Genomic DNA, 14,405 nt, shown 5'->3' on the forward strand with positions numbered 1-14,405 from the left:
ATCACTTTTGGATAAAAAGATTGTAACGACAGATGCAAAAGAATGGCATGAGCCTGTTTCTGGAGTATTTACATAATTTTATATAAAGGAGCACTGAAGTGTGAAGTGTAAAATGAATGTGTTGGATACTGAGAAAGAGCACATTACAGAAAACAACTTAACACTCACTCTCCAGCTATAAAGTTACTTAACGTTTCATTTTGCTTCTTGAAAAGGGGGCATTGATTTTATTCGTAAAATGCTGAGTGGGCACTTCGAAGAAAGTGGAAGATACACGACAATTACTAGCCATTTGCTTCTTTTATGCAAAGAGGTTCATGCAGCTGCGCCTTGAATGTTTTGTGCATGAAATTGCCGATGGGGGCACCTTTTCAGGGCATTGCAGATGCTAGATGAAAATGATATGCCAAGATACCTCGGCATAGTCCTCCCCTAAGTCCATAGTCTTTGAAACTCAAAATGTCTTGGAAATGCATGGTATTTCAGGCATATTCATGGAAATTCATCAAAATAAGCAGAACCTAAAGATCAAAACATCTGCATTGTGCCACTCTGTGACCACACCACCAGCAATGATGCTGTTGTGAATGGTCACAACTCAAAACGCTTATTTATTTATTTATTTAAGTATGTCATGTATACCCTGCCTTTCCTCTTGGCTCAAAGTGGCTTGTGTACATTTGAATTTTGTACAGCATCGCAAACTCTTTCTCTCCCCTCATCTTGCATTTAATGAACCCTCCTTAACCCACGGTTCACAGATTGTTGATTTTTCCTTTTACACCGTACATGTGTATATCTGAAGACTAAGGTTCACTTCATACATCTGATGAAATAAGCTCTGGCCCAGAAAAAAATTGCTTCATTAAATCTGTTAGTCTTTAAGGTAACATCAGACTGCTTTTCTTTTTTATTGAATTTTAATTTTAATAGGCTCTTACTATATTATAGTCTGATTGTTTTATTATTGTTAAGTTGCTTTGGGAGCAGCCAACTTGGCTGAAAATCTGTAGTTTATATGAATGAAAGAAATAAAAAGAAACTATAGGAGCTATCCTACATCAAACTCCACCAATAGATCTTTCATATATCTGAAAAAGAGTACTTTTCGACAATGCATTTTTCCTAAAAATAAGAGGTGCAGGCACTCATGATGTTCTCCCCTCTCAGCACAAGTCTCAAATGCCCAAGAGGTGCTGGTACTCCATAAAGAGTGGTCAGTACTCTGTACCAGCATATAACCTCTGGGAAAAGGCCCTGCTTTTCAATGGAGTCCACAGATTCACCCAGCAATAATCAAGAGCTTTTCCATACATGTTTATCACTTGATTACTGTAGCAAAAAGCAATGACTTGCGTGTAAAGGCAGCTCAATTCACATCTTCTCAAATACAAAGTAGTAGAGTCCTTCTGCACATTCACCAGCGCAGGTGAGAGATCAAGTGGTGAGCTGGGACTATCATCTCAATTGCTAGTACCACAGTGGATATTTCTAACCTTAATATTTTAATTTAATATTTAAAATGTATGCTTCTTGTATCTGCAGTATGATGCCATAGCAATCAGCAGCATGTATGTTAATTGTCAACATCTTTGCCCTTGTCGAAATGCCATGACACATAACACAGGGCTCTAATCCTCTCCCCTCCAATATGGTGCAAGTGAGGTCTATGGCACCCACCAATGTCTTTTCCTGGTGCCCAGTTTCTTTTTCCCCAAAACAAAAAGCCAACCTTCCATTTCACTGGAGCAGGAAGTTCTTCAGAAAAATCCAGGAAGCATCACCTTGGTGTCTACAGGAAACACCCATTCTAAACAGCTGTCTCCATCATGATGCTTGTCTTGGAACCTTCTAACATTTTGTAGAAACTCTCCATGGTTTGTAATTGGATCTACTGCTTTAACTTGTTTCTTATAGCGCCCTCTGTTTTCAAAATTTCAAACATACCCATAGGTTCAACAGGGTTAGAGAAACTTGACGTAAGGTAACCAAAGAGGTGAACAAAAGAAAAAAATAAGTATAACGAAAAATGTAAAAGAATATAATTTATCAATTAAAATACATAACATTATGTATTTTTAATTGATAAATTATATTCTTTTACATTTTTATATTCTTTTACAATAACATGTATTTGCTTACACAGTATAATACATGTCTATCTGATCATTTACAGTTTAAAACCCATTCTTCTAAAGATTAACACTGGAATAGATAAAGTAGCTATTTCCAGCTCCACACTACATTAACCTTATCTACACATGAAACAGATTCTGCTGCAATAGAGATATTCCTATCCTGACATATGAAAATGGACTAAAAATATTATCAGCCTCACCTTTATTTTGTTGATGATGGAAAGCACCAATTTCTGATTTACTGTAATGCTATCTACTATGATTGATTTACTGTAATGGTATTTGCTATGATAATATCATGTACAAATATGGATGAAATTAGTCCTTAATAGATTCTTGCACAGATATTTGAAGCCCATTCTCACACATGCTGGGCCACCACTTACTACAACTTTACCAGAATGGTGTAATCCTGTAGCCAGATTACTAACTAGCCCTAGAGCATATGGGGTAAGTACACAAATTGCATGTCTGTGTGTTGTATTAGTTTGTGGAGCTGTTACAGTGATTATCAAAAATATGATATAGATTTCAGCTTACCCTCAGTTGAAGGTCACATCATCCTAGTCTAGGTCACTTACCCCTACCTGCCACTCCTCCTGTTCACCTGGCCAATGGGGGGAAGTGTCAGGAGGCTGCTGGAGCCCTGGAGCATGTAACAAAATAGCACACATTAGCTTCTGCTAATGTCACTTCCAGTTTAAAATGAAAGCAATGGGGGCTCAGCAAGGCCTAATCAACACAAAACAATTTTACTATGTGTTGGGGTGAATTTGGTCCCACTGAGCCCCTATTGCTTCTATTTTAAACCAGAAGTGACATCAGTAGAAGGTCTCAGAGTATGCATGCATGAAGAAGGAGCTGTACCTCCCTGCCCCCACCAGGTTCGAAGGTATGGGGGGGTGGCAACCATATTCTGGCCAAGTCAACATAGTATAGGTTTCTGAACTGAAAAGACCTTGGCTGATTTCAAACCACATAAACAATCTATGTTCCATTTTGGGCCCAATTCACATAACCATATGATACTTGAGTAGCTTCAGGTACCACATGAGTGGTTTAGTACATATACATCTCACATAGGCATGAACAGCTTTACGAATGGGAAAAACCCACAAACAGCCCGTTCATCATGAACAAGCCGTTTGTGAGGCTCCATTCTAAATGAACAAGTGGTCATTGCAAGCATCGTTTGTTGCCTTTGTCAGCCGTTGGTCAAGCCAGACAGTCTGGGGCCTTTCAATCAATTCCCCTGGCAACAGCAAGGACTGAACTCTGTCTGAAGTCCTTCTGGCTGTCCTTCTGGCTTTAACCCTTCAAAGTACTTCCAGCAGACAGTCCCGTTTTTGCCACTGTGAAGAGAAAATGACAACAAAGGCATGCATCATGCCTTTCCCAGGGTGCAATCTCTCTGAAACTTGGGGTGGGGTGGTCTTCAGAGGACAGTGAGGACTATGTCCCCTGCAAATTTGGTGGGTATTGGACATTGGGAAGGTCAGTTTGTAACCCCTCAAAGTAGCTTCCACCAGAGAGTCCCATTTTTGCCACTGTGAACAGAAAATGACAATAAAGGGAATGACCCATGGATCATGCCTTTCCCAGGGTGCAATCTCTCTGAAACTTGGGGGGTCTTCGGAGGACAGTGAGGACTATGTCCCTGGCAAATTTGGTGGGTATTGGACATTGGGAAAGTCAGTTTGTAACCCCTCAAAGTAGCTGCCTTCCAACAGGCAGTTCCGTTTTTGCCACTGTGAAGAGCAAATGACAGCAAAGTGGGGGGACACATGGATCATGACTTTTTCAGGGTGAAATCTCTCTGAAACTTAGGGGGTCTTTGGAGGACAGTGAGGACTATGTCCCCTGCAAATTTGGTGGGTATTGGACATTGGAAAGGTCAGTTTGTGGGGTGTTTAAAGGGCCCTGCCCCTTGCACATGGCAGGAAAGGGCCCTATCTGCCAGCTGATAGTTTAAAGGGATCTTTAAGGGGCCATGAACAGTGAACAACGAACATGTTTGTGAACAGGGTCATGTTTGTTACTGTTCATTCTTTGTTGTTAGTTGATGGCAATGAACATCGAACAGCTTGTTCATTTTTTTTTCCGTTCATGCCCATGTCTACTCACAACCCAGCTAGCATCAATGTACTATTGCACAGCTGCTCAGTATTCCCCCCAAAACAAGAATTGTCCTTTATGTCATCTTGAAGGAAAAATTAGAAAATATGTGGGGATCAACTCTCTATTTTTCTGGTGTATTCTTCAGATAGGGCCTGCTTTAAAATGAGCCGTACAAATGGATGTTATACTCACTGTTTGGGAACAACAAATAAACAAATTATTACCTAGTTACATAGCTCTGCTCATGTTCCAGTGGTTTGGTTCAGACATAACACAAAACGAGAGTTTAATTAAACTAACCGTGGTTAGTGTGATCTTTCAAACAAAGTGGTTCCACTAATTACGGTTAATTGAGGAACATAAAACCATGTTCTGAAATAGAGTTGCCAGGTCCCCCTATCCTCCTGGCAGGAGGTAGGGGACCCAGCACCTACATGTGCTGTTAGTTTCTGCATGCACGCACTCCTGGGCCTGCGCAATGATGTCACTTCTGGGAAGTGATGAAATCGTGCAGGCAGTGGCAGTGCGGGGCAGCGGCAGCAGCAGCAGCCACCTTGGAAGCTCCCCTGCGCTCCACAGGGGAGCTGAATCAGGCCCGAATTGGGCTGGATTCAGGCTAATTCAGCCCAAAATGGGCCACTGCAGCACATGGGAGAACTCGTGCACTCCACAAAGGCCTGATCCGTGCCAATTCAGGCCTGAATCAGCCTGGATCGTGCCACTGTGGAGCCTAGGAGCACTCCCTGGCTCTTCTGCAGCCCAATTCGGGCTGAATTGGCCTGAATCAAGCCAGATTCGGGCCCAATCAGGCCTGATTCAAGCTCAAATCAGCCCGAGTCGGGCCATTGAAGAGTGCAGGAGTGCTCTCCTGCTCTGCAGCAGCCCAATCCAACCAGATCTGGGCTGATTCAGGCATGATCTGGGCCAAGTCCTGTACAAATCGGGCTGGATCAGGCTGCTGTGGAGCATGGGAGCGGTCCTCCGCACCACAGCAGCCCAATCCTGCCTGATTCAGGCCCAGATTGGGCCCGCAGGAGTACACTGTGCCTCCCAGACCATGCCCTCGGGAGGCCAATGCCTCCCGCTGGCCATGAAACCATGGTTTGAAGTTAATTTATTAGTCACAGTTAGGCCTAATTATGTGTTCACATGATTTATGAATGCTGATATTCTTGCTTAATCCTGGATTGTTCCCCAGCACAACCAAAAAAAATATGCCCCAACTTAGCCATTTTGGCTCAGCTCAGGTGTATTTATTAAAGAATACTTATTTATTTAATAAAAATATTTATTATTTATTTAAAATGAATTTTAAAAGCATATTCCCGGAATTCCTGGAGTAACAAAAAGTTACCTCCTGGATTTTTGAGAATGTTTGGGGAGTGAGGTGGGAAGGAGGCTCCCAAAGACTTCTGAAAGCTTCTGGAGACTCAAGAAGTCTTCTGAAGCAACTCACGATTAGACATGGGCACAAACAGAAAAAAATGAACATGTTGTTCTTTGCCATCCATGAACAACGAACAACAAACGTTGATGAACATGATCCTGTTCACGAACATGTTCATTGTTCGTTGTTCATGGGGGCCAGCAGGCTCTTCTCCAGCCATCAAGATCCCTACTGCACCACTCCCAGAAACCCTACCTGAGCAGGTACCAGGAAAGGTACCAATAATAAATAATAAATTGGTCCCAGAGCCTGGCAGCAGCCCTGGAACCTGAAGGGGTAGATCCCTATCCCACCACAAACAAAGAAAATTCAAGCTCCAATGCACCCACCCTGTCTCTCTAACAGCAGCTGTCTCTCCCTGAAAGCCAGAGCTGGGAGTCCCTCTCCCCCCTGGTCTTTTGCTCTTGTAACTAATTTGGAGCTCCAGTCCACACTTGGAAGGAAGACCTGCCTATCAAGCTAAATTGGGCTTAGATTGGACAACACCAGGAGTTCAGACAGAGTTCAGACAATCCCTGCCTGAGTTGCCATGGGAATTGATTGCAGGTGCCAGACTGTCTGGCTTGACGAACAGCAACAAACAGCAACAAATGAGGCTTGCAACGACCACCTGTTCATTTAGAATGGGGCCTCATGAACAGCTTGTTCGCGAACAGCAGATTGGGCTGTTCATGGGTTTTTTTAGTTCATATTGCTGTTCGTGCCCATCTCTACTCACTATTCTCCCAGCACCCAACTCCAGACCAAGTCTTGAAAGTATTCAGGCAGACATTGCAGCCATTCCTTGCCAGCTGTCAGGGTTCAGGCAAGCTGTACCATGAGGAGGGACAGCAGCTGCAACATGGGCCTCGCTGCCAAGATAAGTTCTGCAGCGGCCTCCTTCCCTTTCCATTTTTAAAAAACTGAAAGGTTCATGAGGAATGAGGTGTAGCTAGGGTTGCCATTTCCAAGTGGGGAAATTCCTGAAGATTTGAGGGGTGGAGCCTGGAGGCAGGGTTTGAGGAAAGGAGGAACCTCAGTGGGGTAGAATGCCATAGAATCCCCCCTCCAAAGCAGCCATTTTCTCCAGGAGAACTGATCTTGGGGGCCTGGAAATCAATTGTAATTCCTGGAGATCTCCAGCCACCACCTGTAGGTTGTAGGTTGGCAACCCTAGGTGTAGCCTACCTATAAGCTGATAATCAGGCCTCCTAAGTTTAAAAATTAATAGTTGAAGGTGCTGGGGGAGCGAGAATGCAAATGCACTTCAAAATTTTCATTTTCATTTCAAGTAAGGCTTTTTTTAAAAGGCATGCTTTTTGGGTGTCAAAGTTCCAGATTCCAAAAATTGCCAAAAAAGATTTCTTAAAACAAAAGTCCCCCTTCCAAAATTCTGACCTAACAAAAAGCATACCCTGCAGAAAAACCCAAACCAGAATTAAAATGGTAATTTTTGGAGTGTGCACTCAATACCATCCAGATCTCTTGGGGGAGATGGGGAAAACAGTAACGGTAATGACACCAGCATTTATTGAGGCAAACCAGCATATGAACCTCTGCAAGCTCAATGCAGGTTTTACAAACTAACCATGGTTAAAATTCACAACAGTTCCACATTATGTCTGAAGCAAGCCAGTGGGCACCTACAGATTTTCTATTTGCAGTCTTCTCAGTTCAGTTGAATGGAAAGGATAATTTCATGCTGTAAACTTCTCAGACCATAAGAAGTTGCCTCACACATTGCATGCATGGAAGTCCCAGCTTCTGCACAAAATGAGTCAGGATTGGGATGCCAGCATTTGGGTTAAGTTCAATGTTGTTTGCCATTAGATCACTTACGTTGAAATTTTAATTAATTATTCTTAATTGTATTAAAATGGTGTTCATTGTCCCTTGCCTTAGGAACAGGGTAGGGTATTAAATTCCTAAGTAGTGCTTTCTCCTTTTTTCAGGTAAAATAATTCAAACTTATCTGATAAAGGAATTCAATAAACCATCCAAATCAATCAAGCCCAGCCTAATTGGCAAAGAACAAAGCCGCCTTGTGAGACTTTAGTCTTTTGCTGATGAATAACATTTGTTTCTCTTTTTTCCCCCTTAAAAATAAATGTAGGAGCAACTGAAGGATGATGATATGGACTTTATTGTCAGTAATGATGAACTGGCAATAAATTGTGCAACCTCAGACTCTTCTCCAATGCCAGCACACAGCACAACAAATGCACCCCCTCCTCTGGGTAAAGAAAACATTTATGAAGGGGACCTTGGCTTAGGAGGATATGAACTCCAATCTGAAGCTACTCCAGGAGTATCCTCAGCCTAAAGTCCGGTGAAAATATTCATGACAAGTAGCACAAGGAGGAATGCAAGCCATGCTTATTTTGCAGAGTTAGCAAGAAGCTGAAAAATGTATTAAGGGCACAAACTGAAAAGAAGTACAACTTTGCTGAATCTATCTCTGAAGCCTGGAGCAATGAGAATTTATTACCACCCCAAATATTATACAACTACAGTTATTTTTTTCTGACAGTGGCCATTTTTTAATAACGGGATTGAGGGCACTGCCTGTCTGCTACTGGGAAATGACATATGCACTCATAGGGCTGAATCCTTAGACTCCATTCTTCTAAGATGGTAGCCGTGTTTGTCTGTCTGTAGCAGCAGAAAATAGCAAGAGTCCAGTAGCACCTATAAGACTAACAAAAATTGTAGTAGGGTTGAGCTTTTGTGAGTCACTCACAGCTCACTTCGTCAGTTATCAGCTCTTTTCTACTTTTGCAGTTGGAGGAAGCTTTGGCATAGAGGAGTGATAGGATCCAACCCTGATTAGGCATCATCATTTTCAGTCCAATCTCAAACATGAACAAAGGTTACGGAACATTTTTCTTATAATTCACTCAGCAGAGTGAAGGATAGAAAATAGATTGGCTACTCCATGCTCCAAATAACACACATGTTTTTATGATGTGGCACGTTTTCCAGCATACTCTCCTGTGGCGTGAAATGAAAGGTATTTCTATACAAGCTGTTGGGTTTCTTTTCTCATTCCATTGCAGAGCTTTAGGATTCTTTCATCCTGTGGTATTTTGCTGACAAAGGGTTAATAATGTAGTGCACAAAAAATCTGAGCATTGATATATGAGCTGCTGAGGCCTAAACAGATCGATAAGAGAGGCACTTGATATTATTATTGTGATTGAGCATGATTGCCAGTGTAGACAGCAATTATGCTTTCTTCGCCAACTCATTTGTCACCACTCCTGTGCAGTAACTTCATAATGCAAAATCGTGTGCTGACTTTGAGCAATTTTTCATCAAATTCTAATGTTCAGTTATTACTTATGGAATCGGTGTGTATATTAGAATGGGAGAGAGTGAGAGAGCTTGCATGATGGTCAAGAATTCGAAAGCAAGATATGCAAAATCTTTTGCCCACATTCTAGTATCTTAGAATGAAAGAGTCCTAGACAGTCTTAGATGCATAACCACTGCATGCTCAGCATGGAGAAAAGGTCATCTGAATCATTCATCATCATGACCACATAAATATCATTGCTCATTAGGAAGGGTTGGGTAGAGCTCCAAAACACTGCAGTCCTAAACAGAGTTACATCCGTCTAAGCCTGTTGACTTCCATTGACTTAGAAGGGTATAACTGCATTTGGGATTAAACTAAAAGAACAATTTGGGCTTTTGAAGTACTATTTGAATGACCCACTAGTGGCATGCATTGTACAATATGGACTGAATCATGGACAGGAAGGGTTGTTGTTAATACATGCTATGGAAAGGTTGCTAGATATCTTCCTGGATGGACTCTGGTACTTTTAAAAGATCCATGATGGACAGCTTTTTTGGACCACTTGGCAAGTCCATTCATATTTATACCTAAGTACTGAAATATCCTACACATTATGATCAGTATCAGGAGGGATGATGGAGAAATGGCAACCCACAACAGCTGTATTGTGAGACATAACAGGAACTGCCAGATAGGGAATGAGGTCACCATATGATGGCGCTATTAGGCTATGTCTGCAGTACAGTTTTCTTGCTTTTCTGTGGTTACATGCATTGTATCGGGTTGTATGTTTCTTCTAGTATTAAAAGATCATCCAATGTCTACATGTGTTTGGCTCCTCTTAGGCCCTAGGGACGTGGTTTTGTTTCCTTTCTAATCCTCAATCCTCTGACTGTTTCAATGGAAAAACAGCTTCTGCAATTCCACATGTCTGTGTGAATCATAACTAAAGTGCAAATGTGTTCTGCATTTGTCTGTAATGTTAAATCATGAAAGTTATCCTGGCTTATCAAGTATATTTGCACAATTTTTCCCAATTACCTCTGTATGAGAGCAAGTGGACAGAAAGGGAAGGGGGAACCTGAACACTCAGAAGCACGAGGCCTTCCATTGAGAGTCCTTATTTCTAATCTGTATTTTTTTTGTCCATATACACTTCTTTAACAAGATAAGTAGAAGCAAGGAAGTTTATCCCAACTGAAATCGTTTCAGTGCAAACAGCATAGGTTAGGTAGACACATTTCCTGTCATCCTTCAAATAATCACCAACTCGTAACGCTCCCATATAGACAAGACTTTACAGACATATGGCTACCTTGAGTAGTAGTTTTGTCAACATATTCAGTGCTAGCACTCAGCTCTTGTACATCTGTTATTATGACGTCTAGCATGTAAAAACTATTTGTTTCTAATACATACATTTGGACATATATCCAAGGCCCCACTATATGAAAACATGGCACAACGGTAAAAACAAGAGGTAATCCAAGGGACAAGAAGGAGTTATCTGGAGAAGTAGGGCATTAATAAAAATGTCTCAAAATCTTATAGGGTTGTTCATGCCATTGCCACACTTCCCATTATATGGATTATGGCACCCAAGTGCTGGAGTTGCCCTCATCTATTTTTTGAACAAGCAGTTCACACACAACATGTACTTGTCAGCTTCACGTGTGATGAATGAAAAACATTCCATACAAGTTCTTGAAAAACATTCGATACAAACCTTTAACATAGAGGTCATATCTTTGTCTACAGTCCAGCACAAATTGCTTAAGTAAATTATATAAACAGCCAGGGCTTTTTTTCAGGGGGAACGCAGGGGAACGGAGTTCCGGAACCTCTTGAAAATGGTCACATGGCTGGTGGCCCCGCCCCCTGATCTCCAGACAGAGGGCATTTTAGATTGCCCTCCGCGCCGCCAAGCGGCACGGAGGGCAATCTAAACTCCCCTCTGTCTGGAGATCAGGGGATGGGGCCACCAGCCATGTGACCATTTTCTCTGAGAGCAACCCACTGAGTTCCACCACCCCTTTTCCCAGAAAAAAAGCCCTGTAAACAGCAATAAGCATGCTTAATTATGTACTGGTTTACATTTTTTTTCTTAATTTAGGAATGCAGCTTCAGGTTGCTATCACACTGACATAAAAATGTTCCTTTCATGACAGTGAAACCATAAGGGAAAGTTCATGCAACAAAAACTCGTAATTTTGAACGTCTGTAATCTATAAGAATAAATGTCAAGTCATCTTAATGAAACAATGAATAATTGTAAAGTGGAATGGATTTTGGTTCCCTCACAGATGGAAACGGCAACACAAACTTAAATATAATCAAGTTTTAATCTTGCTTTTCCAAGTCTAATTAATTTCTGGTTGAATGAAATGCTACAGCAGCTGCTTTTAAGCATAAATTTAAAAATGAGAATTCTAAATACTCTACAGCAGATCAAAATCTGAAGTGTGGTTTTATTTCTCTTTTTCCAAAACATGAATCAACTTGCTTCAAAGATTCCTAGTCCCAATAAGGAGAAATATATTTTGGCTCCATTAATATATGATGCTGATAAAAAGAAATCATGAATGTATAGCTCTTGGGCATGTTATATCTAGCTGCAAGAGAGAGGAATGAAGAACTTTACATATGTGTAACTTGGAACAAAAAGGTATGGGTCTTCTCAGTGTCTCAGAGAAGGCTGCAACTGCCTGGAATATTCAATGGCCCAGGGTGAGAATGGAAATTTCTGCAATAGAACTTATGATAGATGGATATGGATAAACCTTTCACTCCAACCTGCTGGTTCACAGAGGACTCTAGTCCTGAGATCATGACATATAATGAGAAGTTCAGCAGGCATGTCGGTGTTGGAATATTACCACAGGGCTCAGGTGGATGGCCTGGGTCCTGTAGCCCTTTACCAATGGTGAGCAAATAAAACTGTACTAGATACAGTTTATGGGAACTAGAACTCAGCCCAGTCAATGGATTATATTAAGCCACAATTTTGTGAACTTTTTTTACTTTGATGCAATTTGAGTGGAGAGAATGGAACGTGCTTCCTGTTCCCCATCCTTCTCCATCTCATCTGAAATCAATCTTGCACTTCTCCCCACTGGGAGATCAATTTCTCAAGAAGCACATGGAACAGGAAGCGCAAATCAATTTCCCACCCTCTGCTCTCCTCCCCATTTTTTCTCATGGCTGAAATGACACCGTGAAAAAATTCAGGGAAAAAAAAAAGAGTAATGCCGCATTCCATACAAAGAAGCAGTTAGGAATAAAGTCTCAATTTGCCCTGTGCAAACCGACTTTTCTACATGATGAGCATTTTTGGCTTTGGTCCCTCAGATCCAACTACCAGCTTAGCTATAAGCTCAAATGTATTGCTAGAAACACAGCTGCATCTAATTGCATGCAAATGTGCACCAAAAGCAATGAAACTTGTTCTTAACTAACCTTTAGGCTTTGTTCAGGACAGTTGTAGAGCTGTCTGTTAAAAATAATGGCATGAAATACTGAGGATGTGTTTGATTATATTTTATTTGAAAATCCTTTATGTTTGCAGCATTAGCATTTTTGTTCCCTGTTCAGACTCCTCCAAGCAGAACCACCAATTTCCCATTGTAATGATTTTCTGTCCTATTTGTTTTCATAACCTTTGCATTTGAACCTTTAATTCAGCTCTTCCTCTCCTTCCCTTAAACTTTTATTTCACGAGGGCCCTGATCCCAATCAACACTCTTTTTTCTCCTCACCCACAGAGCTTGAGACATTCTCTACTTTACACAAGCTTATACTTTGAGAACACTTCCCCTTTTTTTGTGTGTGACCTTTATATGGCTGCCTCCCTGACTCTCAGAAGATTTTCACTGCCACCAAAGGCTTTCGTCTTAGACCTCTTTGGTTTAATTGGTAATATAGAAAGTCTTGTTATAGATGGTACTTTGACAGAATGGTCAAATGGTCTGAAACGTGGCTGAATTTGTGGCATCTTGACTGCATGGTGCATTCTTATTAGGAAAGCCAGTCTATTGACATCACAAGACATCTATTGAAGAATGATGAAGAGGACTTGGTGCTCATGGCCACAGTGGGCACCAAAGATAGGCGGAGCTGAAGAATTTCAGTGCATGGATGATACAGAGTTATCAGGGGGAACAGTCTAGAACAGTGATACTCACTCCACAGCTCACAGAGAGCCACATTCACAATTATCCCCAGTCAAAAGAGTGACATTTACTTTCAGGTTTGGCATGAGGTCTGCACCTCAGGGAGACCCGCAGCTTACCCATTCTTCTGGTTGTGGTTGTTTCAAGGTGGAAACCATATGCTAACCAGCCCATTAAAGTCAAGGGACTTGGAAGGGTGAAACTCTCCTTAGGATTGCACTGAAGGTACCGAAAATTCACCCCAAGAAGTTTCTTCATAACCTATGGCTTGTGTCCTGTTTAGAATTTCCACAAGCACTGGGGGTTGATTTTTGCCAACTCTTCCTCCTTCAGGAGAACTCCCACAAAGCGATTCCTGGATGTCCCCCATATGCCATAAGCAGCACTTCTGGAAGCATTGTGGGGTGCCATGGAAGGGAGGAATCAGTGACGACTGCTGTCCTCCTTTTGCTTGCAGAAATTCTAGGCGGCATCCAATCCAATGTAGGAAAGAAGACATCTGAACAGGTACTAAGGGTCAACAATCCTACACATTGTTTCTCCAGCACAACACCATTAAAACCAATGCACTATGTTATGGTTTGAATATCAGAATCCAGATCTCCATGAAACAGCCAATCCTCACTGGGATCACAAACATGATTCAAAAATAAAAATCAGGTGAATAAAAAAGTATTTTTTCCATAAGCCCTGAAAATATTGTTTTATTTAGAGCTACAGAAGGGTTTTCTGGCAACATCCTCCTTCTATTTCATCAGTGTGTAACTTAACACAGGCAGGCCCGTTGCTAGCAATAGAATCCCAGCAGACCTGTATCCCAGCTAGTCAACTGTGAACTGCCAGTCAAGCATATTATTCCATAAAGAAAACATTCTAAATCTGGGAGTTCTCCCTGTGTGATTCCAATGTCCAAACTTATGGTTGACTTGCCTGCTTTATTCTCTTCTGTTTGTGGAAGTCCCATATGAGACTAACTTCAGACTAACTGGCAGAGCCATTGCTATGGTATGGTGACCCCCTGGTCCCTATGCTTTGAAAAGGCTGGTGCAAAAATCCATCACTCTAGTCCTCCACAAACATATATGCATTGACAATTCACAAGGTAGAAGAGCAGTCACAACAAGCAAATTGGTCCCACCTCTGCGCTATTGCTGGGTTATTTGCATGATGCAAATGAGCAGAGGAAGTATCTGTGTCGTGACCGGGGACACTTCTTTCCTAATGCTGCCAATCACAGAGAGGGGAGATACACA

General features: G+C 41.6%; 1 protein-coding gene across 1 annotated transcript in view; it reads left to right on the forward strand.

Annotated features, from left to right (window-relative positions):
* The window catches only part of SLC9A9 (solute carrier family 9 member A9), a 417,613-nt gene extending 407,629 nt beyond the window's left edge, over window positions 1-9,984 (forward strand). Inside the window, exons 15-16 of the mRNA XM_054983875.1 lie at window positions 2,483-2,588; window positions 7,796-9,984. Of these exons, the coding sequence (XP_054839850.1) occupies window positions 2,483-2,588; window positions 7,796-8,005 (316 nt within the window). The 3' untranslated portion in view covers window positions 8,006-9,984. The remainder of the gene's footprint in view (window positions 1-2,482; window positions 2,589-7,795) is intronic.
* The last annotated feature ends 4,421 nt before the right edge of the window (window positions 9,985-14,405 follow it).

Source organism: Eublepharis macularius, chromosome 6 (assembly GCF_028583425.1).
Source record: "Eublepharis macularius isolate TG4126 chromosome 6, MPM_Emac_v1.0, whole genome shotgun sequence".
NCBI classification, from domain to species: domain Eukaryota; kingdom Metazoa; phylum Chordata; class Lepidosauria; order Squamata; family Eublepharidae; genus Eublepharis; species Eublepharis macularius.